Raw genomic sequence first — 25096 nt, 5'->3', positions numbered from 1 at the left:
TTTACTTCCACTTATATGCATTTTGGGGATCCTGCCTTGTTAGGCAGTCTGCCTTAATCCATTTTGAGTACGTGGAAATCTGTAATCAGGGTTTCTATTGAAGAAAGTACCTTCTTACACTGAAATATGATTAGCTATATCTTAAATAGCCTTTTCCTTATCTTTTGCATTAATTTCAAGCAGATTCGTGTTATGCTTATGCTGGAAGTTTTCAGCCCAAAATATAGATCATTGCAACAAACAAGGAACCTACTTCTTCTAACTTTTTTGTTTGGTTGGTTTTGGTTTTTTTGTTGAGGGGCGTGGAGAGAACATTAAAAAGCAGAACAGTAGTTCTTAAATTAGTTTGGCATTTAAAAGCAGAGGGGAAAACCCACAAGTCGCATCCTTCTCTCACAATATCCTTGGGAGGAAAATATCAGTGTACAGGCAAGGCAGGCACGTGCAGAGCAACCAATACACACCGCAGCATGGCAGACTCCAGCACTTGGCCCTGGATCTGGCCTTAGTCCATGTGTGCTCTTGCTTGTACAATCAAGCACAAGTAACTTCTGCTGGTTGCCCCTCAAGTCCATCAGCTAACATTGCTGATGAGCAGGCCACTGCACAACTGGAGAAGGGCCTCATGAGCCAAGCTCCATCAGCCTTCTCACACCAGGTAGAAAGGTAGCAAGTCCTGTACTTTCTGCTTAAGTATCACTTAACAACACGGCAACTGAGCCGTTGCTGCTCTGCTGAGCTATCTGTAGCAGGGTCTGATCTCTGGGTCTTTGCACATTCGTGCATGCCCCGCGCTGCAGGAGAACCTCAACTGTTTTTGTGTGCCCTCCTCGTGCAGCCAGATGAAGAGCTGCCAACCCTTCACTGTCAAAAACATCGATATTTTCTGGACTGACAAGTTCTTCTACTACTTCAGAGTGCCCGTTTTCTGCAGCAAGATGCAACGCTGTCCTGTTGAAAGGGCCTCTGGCTAGAACATTGGCCCCTTCGTCTATCAGCAGCTTAGCTGTTGCTACGTGGCCGCTGCGAGACGCCAGGTGCAGCGCAGTGTATCCTTCTGCCGTCACCGCCTCGATGTCGGCACCGTGTTTAAGGAGCAGCCTGGAGGTGCTCGTGTGGCCAGTCTCGGCAGCTATGTGGAGGGCAGTCTGCAAGAGTGCGTTCTGTACGTTGACGTCCGACTCCAGGTCGATGAGCAGCCGAGCCACGCGGTAGTGTCCTCGCTGAGCGGCCAGGTGCAGCGAGGTCCTCCCATCTACAGTCTGCACGTTCACATTTGCACCCTGCTGCTTGGCCAGAAGCTTTACGATGGGGAGATGACCTTGCCAAGCAGCATAGTGCAGCGGCACCCAGTCATCCTTTCCTTTGATGTCCATGTTGACGCCTCTTCTCAGGAAGATCCGTACAATATTCTCTTGGCCGTACTGACAGGCTATGTGGATGGGGGCTCTGCCTTCAAAATCAACCTCATTTAAGGATGCATTCTTATCTAGCAGCATTTTGGTGCTGAAATCATCCCCATTTTGGGCAGCAAAGTGAAGAGCAGTCCACTGATCCTCATCTTTGGCATTGACATTGATTTTCCTAGCCATAATCAGCTCTGCAATGCTTTTAAACTTCTTCTCAATGGCTATGTGAAGAGGGGTGGATCCTTTCTTGTTGGTGAGGTTAGGGTTAGCATTGTACAGGAGGAGCCATTTGACGCATTCCTCTTGACCAGCTTCAACAGCCAAGTGCAAAAGACTGGAGTTCCCATCTAAAACAATATCAACATCTTGAGGCTGGAGGATCTTCATCAGCTTGCTGGTATCTCCAGATAAAATGGCCTCTGTTAGTTTCCTCTTCTGTATGTCTGTAGTACCAATATCTAGATAGATAGCAATAAGACAGTTTTTTACAATAAGGGTGGTGAAACACTGGAACAAGTTTGCCAGAGAGGTAGTGGGTGCCCCATCCCTGGAAAAATGCAAGGCCAGGTTGGATGGAGCTCTGAGCAACCTGATCTAATTGAAGATGTCTCTGCTCATTGAAGCTGGGGTTGGACCAAATGACCTTTGAAAGTCCCTTCCAACCCAAACCATTCTATAAAAAAAGACACCATCACAATTCTGATACCCATCAAACCTTGCTTGCCTATGGCTAACATACCTGGTGGCTTCAGCAATGACTTGACTGCAAGAAAATATTCTTCCCTCTTTCCCCTTCCCCACAGAAGTTTAAGAACACTATCAGGTCAGATTTGGAGCCCCACTTACTCCATTTCTTGTTGAATGATAAAACAAAGGATGCTGTGGTTGATCTCCCTGCACTAAGCATTGTTTGCCTAACTGGAAAATAGAAGTTTGGGGTTTTGCAGCACTAGATTGAAAGGAGAGAGGCATGTGTGCAACAGCAGGGTGTTTTATTACAATGTTCTTGGAGGCTGCTGAGAAGGTGGCTTGAGTCTTCTAAACAGTAGGTGCTCAAACTGAAAAAGCCTCAAACTCAGCTAACCTGACTGGGCATTTGCTTTAATCCCACTTCGAGTGGGACTCTGGACTAGGCAAGCTCCCTTCCAACCAACCTTTACATGACTGATTCTGTAATTGCTTTCATGGGAACTCTGGTAACTTTGGCAAAGTATATGAGATTTATTATTTTTCATTAGATCATGTGGGTGAGAACCACCTTTTAATTTTTTTTTCCCCCCTTTAAATAATCACCTCCAGTGAACACATTTGCAGTACTGACAGTGAGAGGAAGCAAGGCTGACAGCAACTTCCAGAATGCAATTTATTTTTATATGACTACTCTCCAACCCACTGACTCCCATGCCCCAGTATGAACTATTAAAAACAACAAACCAAAACCAAACCACCACAAAACCCACAAACAACCAAATCCCCAGAAAAACCCTGACCATTACCTGAACTCTCCCTTTCAAAGGAAAGGGAAAGGGAACCTCTGGATGAAAAAGCTGAATCTACGGATGAAACTCCTGAAAGCCGCTTGTCACTGGCGGCAAGTTTGGACTCAGAAGAGCTGCGGCTGAGCTCCTCAGGGCCTTCCATAGTCTGTGAAATCCCTGAATCCAGCTGGGACAACAACTCTGAGAGACTGTAATCCTTAACTGATGGTAGAGCAGGCTCCTGTTTTGGCTGGGACAATGCAGACATCCCCTTCAAGAGAAGGACACAAGCAGTTTAGAAAGGTCCGCAAAGAAAACTGAGCACAAGGTCCTACAGAAGCAAAGATTTGTTACTTTAAGTGTTATTTGTATTAAATTAAACCTATGAGTAAACTCACTGAAAATTTTCAGATGCAGGAGGGCAGCTCTCACCAGTACTCTCATAGCCACTAAAGCCCACATGGCTCTTCTGTCCACAAGTGTCTAAGATTGGTCACATTCACACAGTTCCAGCCTTCATTTCCTAACTGCCATGCTCTCCCTCAACCATTTAGTATCTGCTTGTACTTAGTCCTGCACTGAGGTTTTTCTGAGATTGTCCATGCATCTGGTGTCACTTTTGTATTCTGGTCCTTCACCAATACTCACTTCTATGAGGCAAGAGGGTGCTCAAGAGCAGCAAAGAGAAAGTTGCTTGGGAAGATACAGGTCACAGAAAACGGTTCCTCACAAAACTTGAGCACTTGAACAAACAGAAAGAGAAAATACCTGAGGCTGCTGCTCTGGGGAATTCTTGGTGTCAAGGTCCTGAGTTACCATCTCTTTTGTTTCATCATCTGGTTTCTCACAAAGCACCTCTGTTTCTGAAGTGATTTCTTTGAAGACAGCAAATGAAGCTTTCGTTACATTTTTTTAATAGGAGACTTTTCTGAGATGCCCTGCTGCCTGTCTCTAACAGTAGAGCTTAACAACTTTCAGGTACTGTGGGAGGACGACTCCGAATGTTGACTACACCATCTAGCATCTCACTAGTAGGTACAAGTGCACAGCTAGGCAAAGCATGCCTAGAGTTAACCAAACAATTCATTTTCACATTGAGACCAGACTGGTGTTACACAGTGCTACACTGCAGGACTGTGAAATGGAAACCAGACTACTGCTGGCAGGCGTAGGCACATGGTTTTGAAAAGATGGAATCCCTCTTCCCTGAAGTCCCCACACCTTGTTTGGCTAGGAGGAGTGGGAAGAAGCAAATCACTCTCATTAATGCTAAATGAAGCCACCTGGAGATAACACTTGCTACATCCTTCTGTACATTTGAATTCGTAACAAGCGCTTTGGGTAAGTTCAAGCCATGCATCAGAATTGCTTTTTATTGGTAGAAAAATGACAGTACAAATTATTTCTTACAAGAAAACAATTCCACTTCTTGGCATACAGCAGTAAATTTCAAGAGGCAGGGCCCCTTTGGCGCCGTGGTATGGAGAAAACCGCTTGGCGTATGCCCTGATACACAGCCAGAAATTAATAGAATTTCTGGTTAAATGGTTCAGCTGGCTCAGTACAGGTCTTATTTCTGATGTGTTTACATAACACTGTCATGGTTAGACTTGTCCCCAGATAATCCCTTCCTCCATAAATGAGTAAGTGGCCTGTATCATTGTCTCCACCATACAACGTGCTCTATTTACTCTGTCACAGAGGTTCAGAGCATTTACCCCAACTATTAACAGTCTTGAGCAATAACGTGACTCATAGAAGAATAAATGGGCAGCCAAGTTACAAGGAAATCTTACCTTGAAATGTTGGCCGTTCACCAGGATCATCTTGCCAACATTTTTGCATCAGTTTGATCAAGTTATTACATGAATGAGGCCTGGATTTGGAAACAGCAGGTATCTCTGGGCGGTGGCCTTTAACTACTTTTACCATAATATGTAAAATGTTGTTTTCTTCTGTAAAAGCAAAGACACACAAAATTAAGATCTTCCAGCAAAAGGAATGATCTTTCTTTTGTCTAAGAGCATTAACAGTGCATTAGGCAGAAACTTTGGTTTTATGCACTTTTTTCCCCTAGATTCAGAGGGCTTTCCTTTATCAACAGGGAGAAAGAAGTTGGTCTTATTCTCCCACAACCCATTTGTCAATGCAGTACCACCTACTTTCTGTATGTTAGTCAAAAACAATTGCCAATGAGTGACCATGTGCTTTGTCCACCCTTAAAAGACAGAATCAAAGGAAAAAAGCTCAAACAGCTCTTTGCTGCCTCTCTTTGGATTTCTATTCCTGCTGTGAGAAAATGGAAACACACATTTTATTTAGAAACTATTGAGCTAAATAGGATCTCTCACCTGGAGAAAATGTAATAGTAGACTGGAACCTGTTCAAACATGTTTGCTATACATAGGCTAGTCATACACACAGGAAAAGTCATAGAGAATAAATAACTCCCTGTTGATTGGTACATTTACTGTGAGGTGGAACAAGGCTTATTCTCAGAAACAGCTTTTTCTTTTTTAAGAGCAAATCTGTACCCACAATCAAAACAGAACCCCTCTACTGAAAAGCTGTTTCTGACAACAGCACACTTCCCTGCCAGGTGGCTTTGGTCTGCACTGTTGTTTGCCACAGACATGTCAGAAGTGCACACAGGCCACATGCTAACCTGGATCTGTACAGCATACTCCAACAGAAGCAAAAAGGTACAGACTAGGGCCTCCTGCAGCAATACAGGTTCTGCTTCCACATTTAAGACAAAGGAGGACTTACATTTGCAATCAGAATTTGAAAGCTTAAACATGTCTGCCATACAAGGCTGTGGGAATTTGGAGGACATGCATATAGTCAGGGGCTGGAGGGGCAGGAAGCATGCTTATTAATGGGAGAAAGGAAGGGAAAAAATAAAACTCCGACACAACCCAAACCAAATCAAACTCACCTGCAAAAGGCTTCTTCTGTGTAAGAACTCCCCAAATCACAATGGAAAAGCTACAAATAAATGAAAAAAAAAAATTCTAGAAAAGCTTAAAAAAACCCAACAAACTCAGCAAAAAAGGCAAAAAACTTCACAGAGTTGTAATGTATTTCCTTGGGTTCTCCACCTCTGCATCTAATTCATCTGATGAAGACACATACAAGTAACATGCAGCCAAGAACCATGATTTAAAAGTCTAGTTTATGCAGGGAAGAACCTCAGGCAGCAAACTTAGGGTCTTGCTGGAGGCTGCTGAGTTCTTGGTAACATTCACCAACTACTGCTCTCCAACACTGACACAATCAGAGAGCAGCAAAGCATTGCTGTGGATTTTAGTTAATACTTCTACCCTGAAAGATGACTTTAAAGACATACATTCCATTTAGAATATGACCTATCTTTTAACCTACAGCTGTGTTTTTCTTTTCCCAATAATTTTACCACAAAAGAAGAACCATACTTAGTGATGAAATTCACTGAAGATAACCAAGAATTTTGTCACAGGCTCAGAAAGTAGATGAGGATGTACATTTTCATGGGGAAATTAAAGGTGGCCAGAGTGTTTCCCACACCAGCCACTAATAAGTGCTACTTAGCATAGCAACTCTCAGGACTAGGTGCAGATTGTTAAAAGGCCTCTGTCCTATAAACACTTTGCTAAAAATCAAATGTGACTCTTTGCAAGATGAGGCTCAAAACAGATTTATGGGTTTCATGCTCAATCAGGTGTTATTATAACCAGAAAAAAAGAGGACTCATTTTACAGCATTAAAGTGCTTTTAAGTATTTTCATAGTTAACTGACCTGTACACATCATGTTTGGTGTCAAAACACCTGTTCTTCTCTTTGATGCGCTCTGGAGGAAGGTATGCAATAGTGCCACACAAGCCATCCATGCTGATATCATGGGAATGGGACAAGCCATTGCACTTTGCAAGTCCAAAGTCAGAAATCTGCAAAAAATGGAGGAGGGAGAAGGGAAGAGAAGTGTATGCTACCATTAGACTTCAAAGGTGTTAGCAAACAATTGTCTGGAAAGAATAATACATGTAACAAGAAGACCCAACAAAATATAGCAGGCTGCCATTCAGAAATACCAAGCTAAGAATCTCTGGAAGCATTACACAACAGGAGGCTTTTCTTTATGGTTAAACTAAAAAACCCAAACCAAACAACAAAAGAACCCCAAACAAACAAAAAAAAGGTACACACAAAAAAAGAAAGGAGGAGGAAAAAAACCAAGAAAACCAAACAAAGCTGTTTTTTGCAAGCAGCAACTTGTTGGCCCATTACATAGCAAAGCCAGCAAAGAGTAAAGACAATTTATTGTAATTTAGAACTAGTCAAATTCAGCTAGTGCAAACTATTTTAATGTAATTATTGGTTCTGCCACCCTCTTTCCCTATGCAACTTCACTCATTGTATGCTATGTTCTGAGCACCTGTTCTCCTATTATGACCTCTCCAATGAGTTCAAGAAAATTGCTCTTTCAGGTATTGCTGTTACACTGACCATGCTAACAAGGACTCAGCTCAACACCAGAAGCATCAAGTGTTAAGAAAACCTACACCAAAACACACACACACACACCAAAAACCCACACAGGGAATTCTTTTTGGCAACTAGGAGATACGGCAAGTTGGTGCAGTGACGCAGTGAACACAGCTGAAATGAACAAAACAAGTGACAGCAAGTTTGTAAGAAGGAAAAACACACCTCCACTTTAATTTGAAGTGTCAAACAAATATGCATTCATTTGCTCTCAGAGGCATACCAAATCATCAAGCAAACAGATAGGCAAGGAATTTCTTTGTCTTAGTTATTTCCCACTGGTCAAAAAGGTCTATTACGCTAAGTAGACATTTCAAGAGAAGTCAAGTCTTTTTGGATCTGTTTATAAGTTAGATAAGATTCCCCCCTTCTTGACTTTCACACTCTTTTTATCTAACAAATACTCAGGTTTTGCAATGACTCATTCCCCTTTTGTTCTGATCTTCACAGCTTCTCCTTTCACAGAATCACAGTAACATTCAGGTTAGAAAAGACCCTCAGGATCACCAAGTCCAACCAATAACCCCACTCTACAAGGTTCACCCCTAAACCAGATCCCCAAGCACCACATCCAAATGACCCTTAAACACATCCAGGGTTGGTGATTCAACCACCTCCCTGGGCAGCACATTCCTATGCCTGACCACTCTGTGAAAAAGTTTTTCCTAGTGTGCAGTCTAAAGCTACCCAGTTGCAGCTTGAGGCTGTTCCCTCTTGTTCTGTCCCCAATTACCTGGGAAAAGAGACCAGCACCAGCCTCTCTGCAATGTCCTTTCAGGTGGTTGTAGAGAGCAATGAGGTCTCCCCTCAGCCTCCTCTTTTCCAAACTAACCAGCCCCAGCTCCTTCAGTGGCTCTTCATAAGATTTGTTCTCCAGGCCCTTCACCAGCTTTGTTGCCCTCTGCACTTGCTCCAGCGCCTCCACATCTCTCTTGTATTGAGATGGCCAAAACTGGACACAATACTCAAGGTGTGGCCTCACCAGAGCAGAGTGCAAGGGGGAAGTTCTCCCTCAAGCAAGCATAATTTTAGAAGTGCCTTTTTTTTTTTTTTTTTTTTTTGTTACAATAGGGTCCAACTTTACACTTTCAGAGGTTTCTGTCTAAAGATATCACAAAACCAGTCCTAACATGTATCCGTTACTGGAAAGGGAGAAAACTGCTGCCAGCCTCAATCCTGTGGAGAACAGGCAGGCTACACAGCCATCGGTCTTCAAGTGCTAGGAATCTCCCTTTGACATAACACAAACAAAGCTTCAGGAAGAACTTCTGCCAGCAACAAGGAACTCAAAAGGCATTCTCAGGAGCTGTCAAAAGTCCTATACCCTAGCACACAAGTATATCCAACCTGTTGTCCATCTGTATCTTAACTCTATAGGGTACTGCAGGAATAACTTGAGAAGAAAACAAAAGGAGAGGGGAAAAAGGGGGGCAAAGAAACAAAGCCATCTAGAAGAATAGTTTCTCCTGCTTGCAGGGGCATGCTGTCAGAGGGAGATTACCAGGCTCCTCAAACTAAGCACTGGAGTCCAGAAAAGCAGTAGACAGCCAAGAAACCCAGGTTTGCAAGCCAATTTATCCTGGGAAGAGCTGAATCAACTGCCTCAGGAAGCGCTGCATGAGTTTGGGGTGCTTAATGCACCACAAGAGAACAAAAACCCCAGCATCACACAAGCCCATGGTGTCAGGTTAATAAATGAACCAACTGCTGCAAGTCTGAGCAGATCTGACTTGGTGAAGCGCTGCTGTCCTTTGATTAATGTGAAGCAGAGACTTACACACAGCTCAAGAAATTCATAAGGCATGCAGGCATAATTAAAATAATACATCATCCTCTTTGTCTAAACAATACTGGGTTTCCTACTGTGCAAGCTAGGAAAAAGAGGAGAGATGCAGACAGCATAGTGACGTGCCTGTGCTAAGAGCCACCAGCTTGCGGTAGTTTTAGACTATGCCTTTAATTTTTTTCCACAGATCTTGAGCAGAAAAGTAGCAAAATGTAAATAAATCACTATTAGGTGTAAAAAGGAAAATAATGATAATTCTAACAATCCCATTGGAAGAGATAAAGGACTAAAACTAGTTGTCCCAAAACAATTTTTCTCTCTTCTTGCTTCTTCGCTCTGAGAGAGCTACTGACTTGCTTCTGCTTGACCCTGGCTGCACTGCTTTTGTTGTGACTGGTATTAACTCCTCTGCTTCTGTCTTTTCTCACTTTTGTACAAGGGGGTAAGGGGGAGGCAGAGAAGGAGAAGCTAGTAGCTTCCCCTGGTCTTTGACCAGGGGGGTTCTTGTGCTGTTTATTAATTATAAATATCTGTAAATATTGTATATTTTGTACATATTAATTGTAGTTTTGCTTGTAAATACAGCTTTTATTTGCTTCCAACTGAGCTGGTTTGGCAAACTTAATGTTGGGGGGAAATTTCAACCCACCACACAGCTACGCTGCATGAATCAAAGGTTAAGGGCTAAGACAAGAGGCTAAGCACACTAGACATAAAAGGTCTCAGTCTCAGCCTACAAACCAACAAACGGCTAAGGTACATAGTACATCCCCCTCAAGCTAGCAAGAACTTTATTGTGTGAATCTGCCCCCACCAACTGTGAAGGACTAGGTTTTATACCAACTAATAGGAAATTCATCTGCAGTGTGTCAATCATATCAAATTCTGCAGAAAGCACTGGGAGGTGGAGAACTGTTATCTTCCAGCCTGCAACAAAAGAGTAAGATTCTGCAGACAGCTCTTCTGGCTTTATTATTTCCTTTAGCATAAATTTTCCACACTGCATGGTGTATTTAGCCATGCAGTTTCTTTAAACATCAGTGGGAACTGCACTGTGGGTGGAAAAAGCAGCCATTTAACTTACCTATTTTGCCTTTAAATTGCCTGCCAGGTACCTAATTCCGCAACACAAGGCACCCTTGCAGAAGGGAGCAAAAGCAGAGTGCCCCTCCCTACTTCTTCCTCCACATCCCCCTCTAGCTCTTGCAGCCCACCCTGGGACTTGCCCTACTCCCTGATCCAACAGAACCCATAATCTCACTCCTCCTATCAGTTTTCAGGTGGCTCCCACCGTGCTTCAAAAGCATACCTAATATCAGCAGAGTTAAGAGGAGACACGGAGGCGACAGACTGCTTCATGCAAAACATGCGGTGAAGAGGTAGGAAGAAGAGAAAAAACATTGGCCAAAGCCCACGCAGACAGCGGGATTGTTCATGTTCAGACAGCTCGCTCCATCTCTGCTCTTTAAAGGTCTGCATGAGAACAAACACGTGAGTGGTGACTGGGGAGGGGAGCTGAACATATTTTCCTGTCCACTTCCTAGCAGCACTTACTTTACTGAGAGATTCCAAAATGTGAAGATATTTTGGGGGTTCTTTTCTTTCAGGGCTTGGTTATTCCGGTTTTGCTGCCCCCTGTTTTTTTTTTCCCCCCCTGTGTGTGTTTTGGTTGGGGTTGTTTTAAATTGAGCATACTGTGCACACAGGCTTTTCACTGCTTCTGGCATTTGTGGACATCTTCCTTCTAGAAAACACTTGCAAAGCTTTAGATGCTTTGAGTTTGTCAAGTTATTTTTTGGAACTGCTTCCTTTTTTGAAATCTAGTAGATATGCCTACATCACTACAATGGTCACTAAAGTTAGCTATTCCCAAACACTCCAGGAACAAAAATTCAGAGCTTGGAATGTGCTTTCACTGGTGACTTCTGACAGGCCATCCTGAAGTGTGCACTTGCATGTCCTTTTTCTGCAAATAAGACCCAAGAACCCACCGCAATGGAGTCAAAAACAGAGTTCAGCAAAAGGTTTAGTTCATCAAATAGGTAACAGAGCCATCAGATTAATTTTTAATCTCTGCTGGCATATCCAGTATTTGTCTCTGACCAAAGTCTCTGTGCACCTGAATACTGAGAACAGAACCACGTTTGTCTATGGGGTTTTGGGGTGTTTGCTGGGGGAAAGAGGAAGGACGTCAGCCTTTCTTATTTGTTTTTCCTGGAGGTAGGGGAGAAAGGCTAAATGTCATAATTTTGTTCATTAAGAAATGCCAGACATTTTTAACACTCAAAAGGGTCACAGAGTTGGACTGCTACAAAGTAGGAATAAAAATTACTTCCAAGCATCTGCACTTCAAACCTAAGTCTTTACTTCAGTATTTATGAACATACTTCCGATAGCGACTGAAAGAAGCCTTTCTGAAGCAGACTGTATTTCTGTCCTTTTCCAGCCTGCCCTGAAACCCTAACTCCTCAAAACCTCTTTCAAATGTGACTCTCGTAATGCTCTCTTCAGAAGCAGCAGGAACCAAAGCCATGGTCAAACATCCATTTTGATCCATCATAAATCTGCATTACTGCAATAGGGATGGTCTTGTTCCCTCCCCTGGCAGGGTGGTACGTTTCCCCACCACAATTAGAGAATTCAGCAAGGTGAAAACCAGCTCTGTTGGTTGGGATTAAAGTGCCGTGTAACAACAGCCCTACACTGAAACCTTGATCAGGTGGAGGGGTGGGAAACAGGAAAAAGGGACATCCAAAACAACAAAGCCTCTTCTCATTTCTAGTAACAAGGGAATATTTGCAGCTGGTTAAAAAAAAATTAAAAAGAAAAGTCTGTGTTAACTACATCAGCTAGTCTAATAAAAAGAGTCAACCTGCTCTTTACTAGGCTGGCCTCTGGGCATTACTTTGACCTACAGTTTACAACCTACATTAAGCAGCTTTCTGATAAACAAACTTGCCATCTGACTAAGCTTCTTCTATCTCCAAACTGAGAAATTTTGCAGCCCATTCTTCAGATAAAGCAAATAAGGGTGAAGAGCACAGAGGCAATCTGAGACACAGTACAAGACAGCAGCAACTTGGTGCTGGTTTAAGTTGAAGCACTAGGAGAAAAAAAAAAAAATGAAAGCAGCTACAAGTGAACTTAAAGCAGTGCACAGCTCAGACCAGCTATTCCAGTCTCTACATTCTTCAAAAACAAAATCTGGGAGATGAAAAATAACTGGTGGGATTTCCCTCTCTGTGTGCATGCACCCACACAGATATGCCCAAGTGTGTGTGTGTGTATGTGCATATACATACAGCAAGGTGAGGAGCTGCTAATAAAAAGAATGGATAAGCAAGAAACAAGAACTTACAAAAAAAAGGGGTTTGCCCAAAAGTATTAAGTTGCAGGCTGACTAAATTTTGAATACTTGAGCAAAACTAAGATTTAACCTTGATTTATTGACAAGAAGAAACCTGGGAAGCATGCAGGTATGGTAGCTGGCAACAAGTAAGGGTATGAGATTACTGCATCAAGAGGGTGGTATATTCTACTGAGGGCCCTGGAGAGAGGTCACATCTGAGCAGGGAACAGCAAACTAACAGCCCACAGAGGCAGTGCTGGAATGTGGCATTGCTTCCCCAGGTATGGCTCCCTGTAAGCAGTTGCCACATCACAGGCTGCTCAGGGGTGACATCCAGAATGTGTATGGAAAGCAGGAGAGTTGAAGAACAAGCTCACAAGAAATGATTCAGTTAAACAAAAACTAGGCACTAGCCTGTAAATATTGGAAGGCTGAATATATGGAACCCTAGAGAAAGGGGCAGGGAGGATCTCATTGGTACAATTAGAACAGGCTGACATTAAGAGTAAAAACTAAATGAAAGCTGATCCCTGCTAGCAAAAGCCTGCCTGGGTATGGAATAATTCCCAAGGAAACCACAGTACTTCAGGCAACAAAGATGGAGCATAACATGGCGGGGAAGGGAGCTCCAGGCTCAGGCTCCTTTTAGTACTGAGCTCTACCACCTCTCACAAGGGAGAAGACAGGCGTGCATCCAGCCTCAAAAAAAAACCCCAAAAACCCTGTAAAGCCTCACCTTTCATCGTGCAGATTATATACATACATATAAAGCTACCAAGGAATCCCCCAACATGCCTTCAAAAAAGTTAATACCTGCCCATCTACATCCCTGCGCAGTGCTCAGGCCAATGCCAGCCTCTTCATTATCCTCCCAAGAACAAAATTCAGCACACGCTTATGTAATACACCGGAGACAGCTTTATGATATGGAGGCACCCACTTGATGAGAAGTTCTGTGCAACACTACTGTGTTAGTCATCATCCTCACCCGGGGTTTTTACAGTAAGCATTGTGCTGGTAAAAAGAAGGGTGTGTTTCCATTTAACCAGCAATACGGCTCAGAAGCGTTTCTAATGTGCTCCATTGGAAGACTGTTTCCTGGCTCAAGGGCAAACAGTCTATAGAAATCCTCCCTACCTCCAAACTCTTCTTTTGCTGCCTGCAACATATCTTCACTCACCTTAGGATTCTATTAGGGACAGGTCACCTACTGAATTAATGCTAACATTTAAAAACACTTCAATCATCAGCTTGACTAGCCTTTCAGCAAGAAAACGCACATTAAGTCAAGCTGCAGGGTCTGAAATATAATTACAAGTTTCACATCACACAAAAAGAAGGTTTGGGGCCACATTTTTAAGGTGAAGGCACCTCACAGAATATGTATATCTCTTATTTTGCATATAAGTTCCTATGTCTGCTTTGCTGCTCACAAGGGTTTCCAAGGCACCTGTAGATGTTGAAAGACTACTGACCATAAAAAGGTTTGACCATTCTTCTGAACTGGGAATGGAACAGAAAGGTTCTGAAGACCCTCATGGCTTTCACACACAGAGCAAGTAGCAACAGTTGAGGGATGACCTCACCAGTAAGTTGTTTGGTTTTTTTCCCTTTTTGGTACATTTTGCACTTTGCCCCTTACATTACATCACCATCCAGATATAGGCTATAGAGCAGGTAGAATATCAGGCAGCATTTCAGCCTCCTGAAACAGTGAGAAAAATACAGCCTTCATATCTTGGCTCATAGATGAGTCAAGAATTAGGAATTTCAGAAGTTATGCAAGCAAGTGCAAACTTCAAGTACATAAACACTCAGCAAGGGCCTCTCAGCACCGGTGTGCAAGGATACACTTTCAGCAGTTCAGATCCTGATGATTACGACCAGAAGGTCATAATATCATGGACCACTTGTAGATGCCTCCTATGTCAGGAAGAAAAATCCTTCCAAGAAGTAAACCTCTAAGAGGCTTAGTGAAAATGCTGAGACTGTCACAGGTATGATTTCATTCAAGGCACACACCTCTTAAGGCTCCAACCCTCTCATGACATCGGAAGAGATATATTCCTTAATGAAAACTTCACTTTTAGAATGGTACAGCAAGACCGAAGCTGCCTGGCCAGCTTGAGTGAGATAGGAAAACAGGGAGCAGATGGATGATGGCACTGATAAAGATCTGTGACTACTTGTACTGAGTTATACCAGCCATTCCACATGATTAATCCTGAAGGTCAAAGGTTAGGAGCTTGGCCACTGGTTTGGGGAACTAAAAAAAACACAACAAACAAAAAGCCAAACCCACCCCCGCTATCTCCCTCTTCTCCAAAATAAAGTATCAGAAGGCAAGCACAACCTCCTTAGTCCAGCTGTCAAAGCAGAACCTCCTGCAATGCTTACTCTGAAAACAAATGAAATAAGAACTTCATACCGATACAGCCACAAAGATTCCCTTAACTGTTGTCTGATATGCATAAAGTCAGGACAGAGCTACTTCTTCACTGTACATGCTCTGAGCAAATGAAGGAAAATGAGTTGTCTCTGGGAAGGCTTCTCTGGACTGCAACTGTAAATGAGGTCTGGGTATTTAGCGGAGTGTGCAAAGCCAGAAGGACTGAGACAGAATGACATTACAACTGAGAGCTGTGGAAGTGGCACAGATTATTTAGAAGTTCTAACTGCTCTTCTCTCCCTGTTTGCATTTTCTTTATAACCCTGCTGCAACAAACAAAAAAACAACAACTCTGGTCTCAAAACCAGAGTTCACTACACAAGCACCCTCCTAACATTTTAGGACAGTTCTCATAAGCTCCCTACCTCTAGCTCTATTTATGTACCAAAATGGTGCATGAATCAGGTAGAAAAGTTTGGAGATTAGAGGGGTTTGGTGGTGAGTATTGTTCTTATTGAATGATCTTGAAGGTCTTTTCCAAGCAAAACAGTTCTAGGATTCTATGAAAAAGAGTGCTGATGGTTTCTCCCAGGCCTTTGATTTTGGCAGAAACCACCAAAAAGTATCCAAAGGTGGGTCCCTGGCATAGAGTGCCCAGTGCATACCTTGACATGATAGTGGGCATCAAGCAGGATGTTTGCAGGCTTGAGGTCCAGGTGGAGCACTGGAGGGGACATGCAGTGCAGGAAGTTCATCCCCACAGCCGTCTCATGGATGATGCGGAAGCGCAGTTCCCAGGGCAGAGGTTCAGAGGCCAGGAGCTTTTCCAGAGATCCTGTTTCCATGTATTCCATGACCAAACCAACTGGCTCTTTACAGATGCCATAAACAGGAAGGATGTAGCGAAACTTTGCCATCTCCATCTTCCTGGCTTCTTCCAGTAACTCCATGCGCTCCCTGGGTAGAAGAGAGCAGAGGGTGAAAGATGGAATAGCCGTTTCTCCCCTCACCAAACATGCACAAAAATATTCTCTTGAACACCACATTTCATGACCATCACTTGGCCAAACCATGCTACATTTCACCAGCCTGTACTCCAGGCATATTTCCACATTTTACTAACTTTGTTTTATACTTCTAATAGTAGGGAGCTTGCAGCTGCTGATCCACATGTGAGTTGTGTAAATATCCCTAGCATGAAGGCCATCTCCCCGCTTTGATGTTTATGCTGTGCTATTAAGAAGGAGGACGATACATGTAGTGCCCAGATTTACCACCGCTGTAACTCCTTGGGCTAAAGTCATTAACTTTTTGTGAGTCATAAGCTCTCATCAGGAGAGAGCACAGACAGCATTGTTCAGCTGCTCTGCCTGCACAGGCTGCCAGTACACAGGCACAGACCTTGGGAAAAGAATCCCCAGGACCCACCATTTAGGGGAGCAAGCTGCCTGCTATAGCTAGCAGGATACAGCAAAAGCTTCCTCATCCTCAAACCCCAGATCTGGCAACTCCAATACTATGCTGAATCAGCTCCAGCAAATGCCAAAGAATCCCGGTGCACCATTTTTGGTGATGTAACAGGCCCAGCACTGGCACACGTAATGAGCACCCCTAGGTTGTTTACAGGCCGCTTTAGCCTGACCTTACAGAGCGTTAAGTGTTAGTCAGTCCAAGCTGAAGCCTCCCAGGTCAAGACCCTTCATTGCCATGCTCTAATCCTGCGCTTCACACAGGAGTTGCAAAAGCCCATGAGGACCTGCAAGGCATTGAGTTGGAAAGAGGAAACAAGGCCACCTGCCCAGGGTGACTGCACCCCCAAAGACAAGCTACATATGATAGGTGAAAGAACCTTCAGTCTCTCAAAACCTACATTATCAGTGATGATGGGCAGTACCTAGAGCAGTTTTGTGCCAGGGGTACTGATGCATCACTGTTGCTGCCATCAACTAATTCACAAAAGAGGGCACAGGGAGGTCAGATGGGTACTATTTCCTGAACAGACCCCCCTCTCATTACACAACAGTTTCTGCAAAGCACCCAAGGTGTGCACACTATTTAACAGAGAACAGTACCTGAAGTAACAGGACAAAGTTTTCTGACACAGACACCTGGTAAAGTCCCACTTTAAAAAGAAAACCAACCAACCAAAGAAAACCAACCAAACAAACAAGAAACCCACAAAACAAAACAACCACACTGCTTTGCTGTTTCTCCACAGGCATTTTGAAATTACCAACTCTCCTGGAAAACTCAGGGTTTAAATACAGAGCTCAGCAAGCACATTCACGGTGGCTGCAGCAGTGGATCAGAAGAAAGATACTCGCATGCTCCGCAAGGCAGGAAGCTTTGTCATCTGTCCCCTCAGCCAGTCCCCGAGAGCTGGTAAATATCTGGGGACCAATCCTGACCCAGCCACCTTTTGTGCCCTTTGTCACTAACAAGAGATGCCACTTACCACTGTGGGAGCTCCTGCCACAGTAGAGCTATCAGCTCAGACTTTTTTTCCCCCCCTTTTTAAAAAGCACCGTTTGTAAAAAGTGAAATACCAACTCCAGCCCTAGTGTAGTGAAGTCTCTCCTTCCCATGGGTCCTCTCACCAGTGCCTGGATGACCAATGGGGCAGCATGCACCATGGTGACACAGAGTCTGCAAGGGGCACTCGGGGCTCCCACGTAGGCGCATTTTGGGGAGCTGTCATTTAGTGCTGCATTAGGACACTTCTGTGTCCCCATTGCCTTCCCCTCTACTTCACATGCTGCAGGAAGCACAAAGTTATGTTTGCCCAGACAAGCTGCCTGTTCCTCACCAGCCGTAGCAGCCTGCAATAACCCAGTGCAGTTAACATTTCACCCTAGGCATGAGTCTAGCCTAGCAAGAGGCAGCAGACCTATTTCAGAGGCAAGATCAGACTGAAAAGTGGTTTGAGAGGGATGTACACACTGAGAGGGGGAAAAAAAGAAAAAGATAAGGCAACTCTTTTCTCTCTATTAACCATGTTGGCTCCTGCTGCTCCCTACAGCAGCTTGCTTGTGAAATAATTGCCTTTGTAGACAAGTACCCAGTTTGCTCTTTGGCACGCTGGAAGGGAGCGCCTATGAATAATGCAACCAACTCCTTGCCCCCAAGCCACATGCATAGCCAGCATAATTCACCAGGCTTCAGCGGGCTGAGCTCTGGAGTCAGGGATGTAAAGTACCTGTCTGAGCCCTCCAAGGCAAGGCAAGAACCCAGCAACAGGTAAAGCCTAACAAGAACCACTAGAATCCCAGGGACAGGCTTCCTGGGCTAAGAGCCTCAGCTTTTCCCTAGGAAGAATTTTGTTTCAACAAAATCACAGACTGAAAAAAATGGAAAAGAGAAGGAAAATAGAGGAGGAAGAAAAGCGGGGGTGGGGGGGGAAGAAAAGAGAAGAAGAAAAGCGGGGGTGGGGGGGGAAGAAAAGAGAAGAAGAAAAGCGGAAATAAAGAGGGAGGAAAAATAAGAGAGAATAAGAAAAGAGAAAGAAGAAAAAGCTTCCCGTCTGCTTCGACCAGACACGGTTAGGTGAGTGAATTAACTGACTAATTAACAGGCAAGCGTCCTTTATCTGATTTGCCTGTTCAAATAAAAGCCCCGTACGAGCAATTGTCACCTTTAGCATCTTTCCATACTTAAGGTGTTCAGCATTGAATCGGTTATCTCTACAGCTGGGGAGACAGTTTTCAAGTACAGACCAGTCACCTTTAGAAAACAGAAAAGGAGAAAAGACAAAAGAAACAAAGAGAGCCAAAATACAACTCAGTCATTAGCCAAGTGCTGGAGTGCCCTTGCATTAATCGCATTAACCTAAACAGCTCGTTAAACCAAGATCTCCACCAGGTAAAGATGAAAGGTCTTTCCCTTCCATTTTCTCTTAGTACAAGGAGGTACTGGCACTCAGCATGGTCTAAGGAGTTCTCAGTGTGCCCTTCGCTTCAATACACAAGTGTTAATGCTTCAACAGAGGGTACTGTAGGGGTTGGAAGGGACCTACAGAGATCATTGAACCCAAATCCCCTGCCAAAGCAGGATCACCTAGGGCAGGTCACACACAAATGTGTCCAGATGGGTCTCCAAAATCTCTAGGGAAAGAGACTTCAAAAGCTCTCTAGGCAACCTGTTCCAGTGCTTCATCAACCTTATTGTGGTTTTCCCTCATGTTGAGGTAGAACTTCCTGCATTCCAGTTTGTGTCCATTGCCTCTTGTCCTATCACGAGGCACCAATGAAAAGAGTCTGCCCCCTTTTTCTTAACATCCACCCTTCAGGTACTGGTAAACATTAATAAGATACCCTTTCAAACTTCTGTTCTCCATACTAAACAGTCCCAGGTCTCTCAGATGTTCTAGTCCCTTATCATCCTCACTCCTCACAGCCCTCTGTTGGACACTTTCTAGCATATCCCAGTCCCTCCTCAGCTAGGGAGCCAACAACTGGACTCAATACTCCAGATGTGGTCTCACTAGGACTGTGTCAAGAACAGAAAGAACATCCCTTGACCTGCTGGACACACTCTTCTTGATGCACCCTGTGATGACGCTGGCCTTCTGGGCCACAAGGGCACATTCCTGTCCCATGGATAACTTACAGTCCACAACAAGTAGCTATCTTTCAAGCTCACATTTAACAGATCAAAGTATGGGGTAGGAGAAGTTATGCTCCTCAGTTACTCCTGGCACTTAGAATCATTCTGCACTACAACCAAGAAACACTTCCCTACGAAATGGAGGAAAATAAAAGCTCTTCATGAGGTTTTTCAGTGAAGAAGCATGGGGCTAGCCACTGTTGTAATAGAATTTCTTATCTGACACCTACATGATTAAAGAGTCAGAATTACCTTCTCCAAGCACCTTTGCTCCATTCCCCTCTTCTTTCAGTACTATATCCTAAAACAGTAATAAAAAGTCTTGCACACAAGGCTGCTGTGCTCTTGTAAATCACAGGATGCACACACTTCCCCATACAACAATGTTAAAAGACAGGGGCGCACACAAAGAGATCTAGCCCTGGGTTCAGAACCAAATAGCATCTCTGTCACAGAGTCCATGATAGATCAGCCATTTTCAGTGCAATTGCTAATACAACATGAATGAGGGACCACAAATATCCTTGAAACAGCTGTCTGCTTTCACTCAAAGTCAGACTCTGAATGGATAGGGCTGCATGCTTTAGATTCTCCTGGAGAGACAAGGGACTTTCTCTTGCTCACTGCCTCACCCCCCACAACCAGGGCCCAACCCTTTTCCCACAAACCCTGCCACAAGAAAGCACAAATTGTGACTCTATCCACATCTGCACGTATCCAATGCCTGAGAGATAACACCATGTTATAAAAACACAAGTTTAAACTCACAAGGCAGTCCCTGCAGTTTTATAGTCCACCGCCATTACCTTCACATTTTCCTACAAGCAGTTAAAGTTGCTCCACAGAAACTCAAAAAGCCTTGAAAACCTGTAATGAGCCCATTTGTATGAACCACCTCCAGATGCTGAGCAGACAGGCTTCTCCCAGCCCAGGGGAAATCCAGTCCCATACAGCCATGCTGTTCTCCAGTGGGCGATGCAAGTTACCTCTTAAGTTCTGCCTACACATCCAGAGACCACCAGAACAGATATTCTTCACTTTATCACCTAAATAAATGTAGCATCTGCCAACAACAAGACATTTCTAAAACTTGCTAAATCTCTAAGTCCTATTCTACTCCTAAATCCAGGTCCTGTAGAGTAAGGTACATGCCTTTGGGATTTTAGGTTTGGTTTTGGTTGCAGTTTCTTTTTCCTTCCAATCAAGACAGCAAACCTTTCCACTGCCACTAGCTAACACCTCCCATGATGAGCCCTCTCTGGGAACTGTTACATCATTCATACTCTTTATAGTCTGCACGTTTATGGTCATTTGCAGGTAATTCACTAAGGATCCCAGGTTGTTCTCTCTGATTGCACCACTTCTTTTCTCCAGACCACACTTCCATTCTGGCCAACATGGGTAAAGAGAAGAGACTTTGCATCTCCACTGCAAGTCCTGGGGGAGAGAAGCTCCTCCACCTTTCTGGGTCACACCTTCAGGCTTCCATTGAACCTCCCCATCTTGACAGCATCTTGAGTCGCATGTGGGAAATGCGATCTCAGGAGACAGCAAGTGGGAGTAAATAAGGTGTTGGGAGTGGAATTTGCCTTGATCACCTGAAAGAGCTTTGGGTTAAAGGTAAAAACGCTTCTGGCTGTACATTCAGTTTTTCTTCTGCTTGAGGCCACTTGGCTTTATGGTGTGGTAACTGCCAAGGGAATTACTCCACATCTCTTACTGTCCGCAGAAACACAGTAAGAGACACTGCAGAGCACTCCCACCACCAAGACATTACAAATGAAGTTTTAATGTGGTACCAAATAAATAAATAAATAAGAAAAAGCCTCTGTTTTTCAGTTAATACTTCTGATACCATTGGTAATTCTAATTGCTGCTTCACAAGGTCCCAAGAAACGGGTTGTCAAATTATTCTTCTGGATCAACAATCTAATTATACAGGCTTGTTTCAACCTGCAAACTAAAGAGGTAGTGTTTTATTTTGTCTGTGCCCCCCACCACTTGAATGGCACAAACTTCTTAGAAAGGTTTCAAGTTCTTCAGAAAGGCTTTTCAGATGAAAAGTCTCTTTGCAGGGCAGCATCACCAACTACAGAAAGTTTGGTTAGCTTTATTTTGTAGAAGCCCAGGGACCCTCTGCTTTCTAATTAGTGCTCCCCGTAAGCATCTCAAGCATAAATTCTGCAGTAAAACAAATAAATCAGTTGTAAGGATTGGTTTGTTATGTAGGCACTGCAGGAGCCCCACACCCTCAAATTTCCTAAATTCCCAAGGTGTTTCAGTTTATTGCACTGTGTGTTCACACGGTCTCTCCAGTTAATCTGCACACCTCATGCCCACCGAGGGACAGGTGGTTCTCTATTGCACATTGAATACATTAAATACAGAAATTTGGTAGCAGTTCTCAAAATCAATTGTTCCTATTAAAATAGGTGGCAGCATCCTTTGTCTCAGACTGAAAATTAACTTTTGAGTAAATTTCTAGGTAAATAAAACAAACATAGCAAATATTCTACCTTATTTTTAACAGATGTTTTAACTGAAAAAATTAGTTGGCTATGGTACAATTTGCTTAAGTCTCAATAAGCATCAATTCTGAAATCTATTTTGGAGTTTTAATGGTAGGAGGGCTTGCAGGTTAACACAATAAAACAAAACATCCCCTGCCACTATGAGGTCTTTCCCTTTTTATTCACAGACAAGACAGTTACCCTATGCCTATATTAAGTTGTCCCTCTCCTCTTTTAAAACAACGGGACACTTTATCTCATTTCCTGGGAGCCTTGTCCCTGGAGGTTTTTAAGGCCAGGCTGGATGTGGCTGTGAGCAACCTGATGTAGTATGAGGTGTCCCTGTCCATCCTTGAGATCCCTTCCAAGTCTAACAATTCTATGATTCTATGACTAAACAGCTCCTGCTCCACCACCACCATTTTTGCACCCATCCCAGAGCCTTGGGCAAGACCCTCAACCAGCCAAGATATGAACCAGAGGAGTTCAGCCCCAGTAACAGAGCCCAGCCAGCACCCGTGGGTGATACTGGAGTAGCAATCAATGATGTTCCTAACAACCGGGGGGCCACCAGGCCCCCCGGCCTTTGTTGTCACCACCACCATCACCCGGTGTGCACCATGGGCACTCACCAGAGATGAGAGGAGGATCCCTTAGCCCAGATGGGCTCAGCTTAGGGCTTCTCCCTCCCCTAGCAGGGATTAAATAGGGGAGTGGGTGGGGAGAGCCAAGTGGCCACACCTGGGGGTGGGAGGAGACTCCAAAAGAGCCCAGGTGCTCTGGGTTTGAGGGGAAAAAATGGGGCATGTGAGGGACTTCTGGGGTGTCAGGTCTAGGACTAGGGGGAATGGAAAAAAAATAGAAATGGATAGATTCAGATTGGATGTTAGAAAGAAGGTCTTCCCCATGAGAGTGGTGAGACAGGTTGCCCAGGGAGGTGGTGGAGTCCCCATCCCTGGAGGTGTTTAAAAAGAGCCTGGATGAGGCACTTAGTGCCATGGTTGAGTGGATTAGATGGTGTTGGGTGAGAGGTTGGACTTGATGATCTTGAAGGTCTTTTCCAACCTGGTTAATTCTGTGATCTGTGATCTCTACCATAGGAGCCATGCTTTCAGCAAAGCCAGCAACTTAAATAAAAGACAAGATGCCCAACTACCCTAGAAGGCAGGCTTACAAACGTTTTTCAATCTTGGGCCAACTTATCTCCCTCCTCCTGCAGGAACCACAACAAGGGAAATCTTTTGTGACTGAACCAACCCACATCTCAAAAACTTAACTGCAGAATCAGCTAGTGAGTTGGCAGAGTTCCCAAAGATCAAGGTGGAGTTGGAAAAACTCCATGAACATGACTTGGTCATATCCATCTCCCTCCACACTGATGCGCATCTGCTGGAAAATCACTACTGTGCCTCAAAACAGAAGGACATTTCTAAAGACACACCTGTCAGCCTTCTTCACCTAGGGAATCAGAGCTCTGCATGGCAGGTCTCCATCACATACACATTGTGTGAGCACCGCACAGCCGACCGTCCTGTCCTCCACCACAGGCCACAGCTAGTCAGACAGCAGCCAAGCTGGAGAGGGTTCTCAACATGTGGTATCTTTACCTGCAATACAGTACAGCTCCACTCTGACCTACTGAGTGAGGATGCATCCCGAGCAGATGTCAGGAGAAGCGCTGCCCCTGAACGGAAGCTGGAGAACGTCTTTCCCAGCACGTCTCCTTTCAGCACCCACTCCTGAAAGACAGCTGCAGCGCCCACACCCCAACACCCCCCCTGCTGCTTACCACCACCATCCACCACACAGGAGGCACAACTAACACATCTGCAAACACAAGCCAAAGGGCTGGCTTTTCTCAAGGTGGAGTGAGACACGGCAGGCCTGAGAAGCCCCCGGATCCCATCTGGCATTTTCACTCCTCCTACCCTTCCCGTACAGGACTGCCTTTCATGACCTTCAGCGCTGTAGCAGGCGTTAACACAAGCAGGCTTTAGCACAAGCCAGTACATGCATGACTAGGGCAGGGCAAAATGCCTTCCAAATGGCTCCGAGGGAATAGGCAAGCCCTACGCTGCAGTCGTGCGGCGGCTCTTCCCAAGCTGCTGCAAGTGGCTAAGCAACATAGCTTATTCTTTGAGGAAGGCCAGCCCCATTATATACAACTAAAGGTGTTGGTTCGGCCTTCGCTTAAGTGTGACAAAGGCCACGTTTGCCTAGGGAATAATTAATTACGCGGCTCTCCTGGCCGCGTTTAGTCAGGCCTTCATACCCGTTGCGGCTGTTGGTAAACAGGGCTGCGAGATCGGCTGCAGCTCCGGCCCTGTTAGCCTGCGGCTGTCCTGGGCCAGTTTGTGCTTTTTTGCAAGAACACTCCCAAGACCTGTAACTCTGTACGAGCGTTCAACTCATATGGGCTTATAGCCCATGGCTTGATTTGTTTCTCAAAAGTAAGTTTTTGCACGGACTGTGCTATCATCTCGTTTGGCTTCAGATGCGCTTAGACTGCCGTTAAGCACAACTACATTCATTTGCAAGCCTTATCTAAGCTGAGCCAAGAGAAAGCAAGGAAAAAACAAACAAACAAACAAAAAAACCACCCCAACCAACAAAACGAAAAACACCCCGACAATAACAAAACAAACAAAACAAAACAAAACTTGAAACAGCAATCCGTAAGCTCTCGTGAGCCGAGCAGGGATGTGAAGGAGGAGCCTTCAGTCGCCCCGTGGCTTCCCGGCTGCATGTACAGAGAATCCTCAGGGCGACTGAGAGCTCCGGGGCGCCTGGAGTGGGTCACTCCTGCAGAAAAAGCCCCTACCCCCCGCTCTCTCCCTCCCCAGTCCCTCAGTCCGTCGCTCCTTACTTCTCGTCCACATGGAGGCTGGGCGAACACTTGATGGCGAGCCAGGTCTTCCAGTGGAGGTGTCGCACCTTGTACACCTGCCCGAACCCACCCGAGCCGATCTTCTCCCAGCTGCAGAACTCACTCTCCTCGAAGGTTCTCAGCAGTCCCATAGCCCACGGTGAGCCGCTCTCCCGCGCCAT

General features: G+C 44.6%; 1 protein-coding gene across 1 annotated transcript; it reads right to left on the bottom strand.

Moving 5' to 3' along the window:
- Window positions 1–389: 389 nt before the first annotated feature.
- RIPK4 (receptor interacting serine/threonine kinase 4) lies at window positions 390–25096 on the bottom strand. Its single transcript, XM_009905858.2, has 8 exons — window positions 24915–25096; window positions 15602–15893; window positions 6666–6814; window positions 5826–5875; window positions 4684–4842; window positions 3656–3762; window positions 2906–3158; window positions 390–1867 (listed from the first exon to the last, which is right to left on the bottom strand). The coding sequence occupies exons 1-8, from the start codon at window positions 25094–25096 to the stop codon at window positions 690–692; spliced, it is 2370 nt and encodes a 789-aa protein (XP_009904160.2). The 3' UTR covers window positions 390–689.

Source organism: Dryobates pubescens, chromosome 12 (assembly GCF_014839835.1).
Source record: "Dryobates pubescens isolate bDryPub1 chromosome 12, bDryPub1.pri, whole genome shotgun sequence".
NCBI classification, from domain to species: domain Eukaryota; kingdom Metazoa; phylum Chordata; class Aves; order Piciformes; family Picidae; genus Dryobates; species Dryobates pubescens.
The sequence above is the reverse complement of the archived record's forward strand: the minus strand, read 5'-3'. Positions and strand labels throughout refer to the sequence as shown.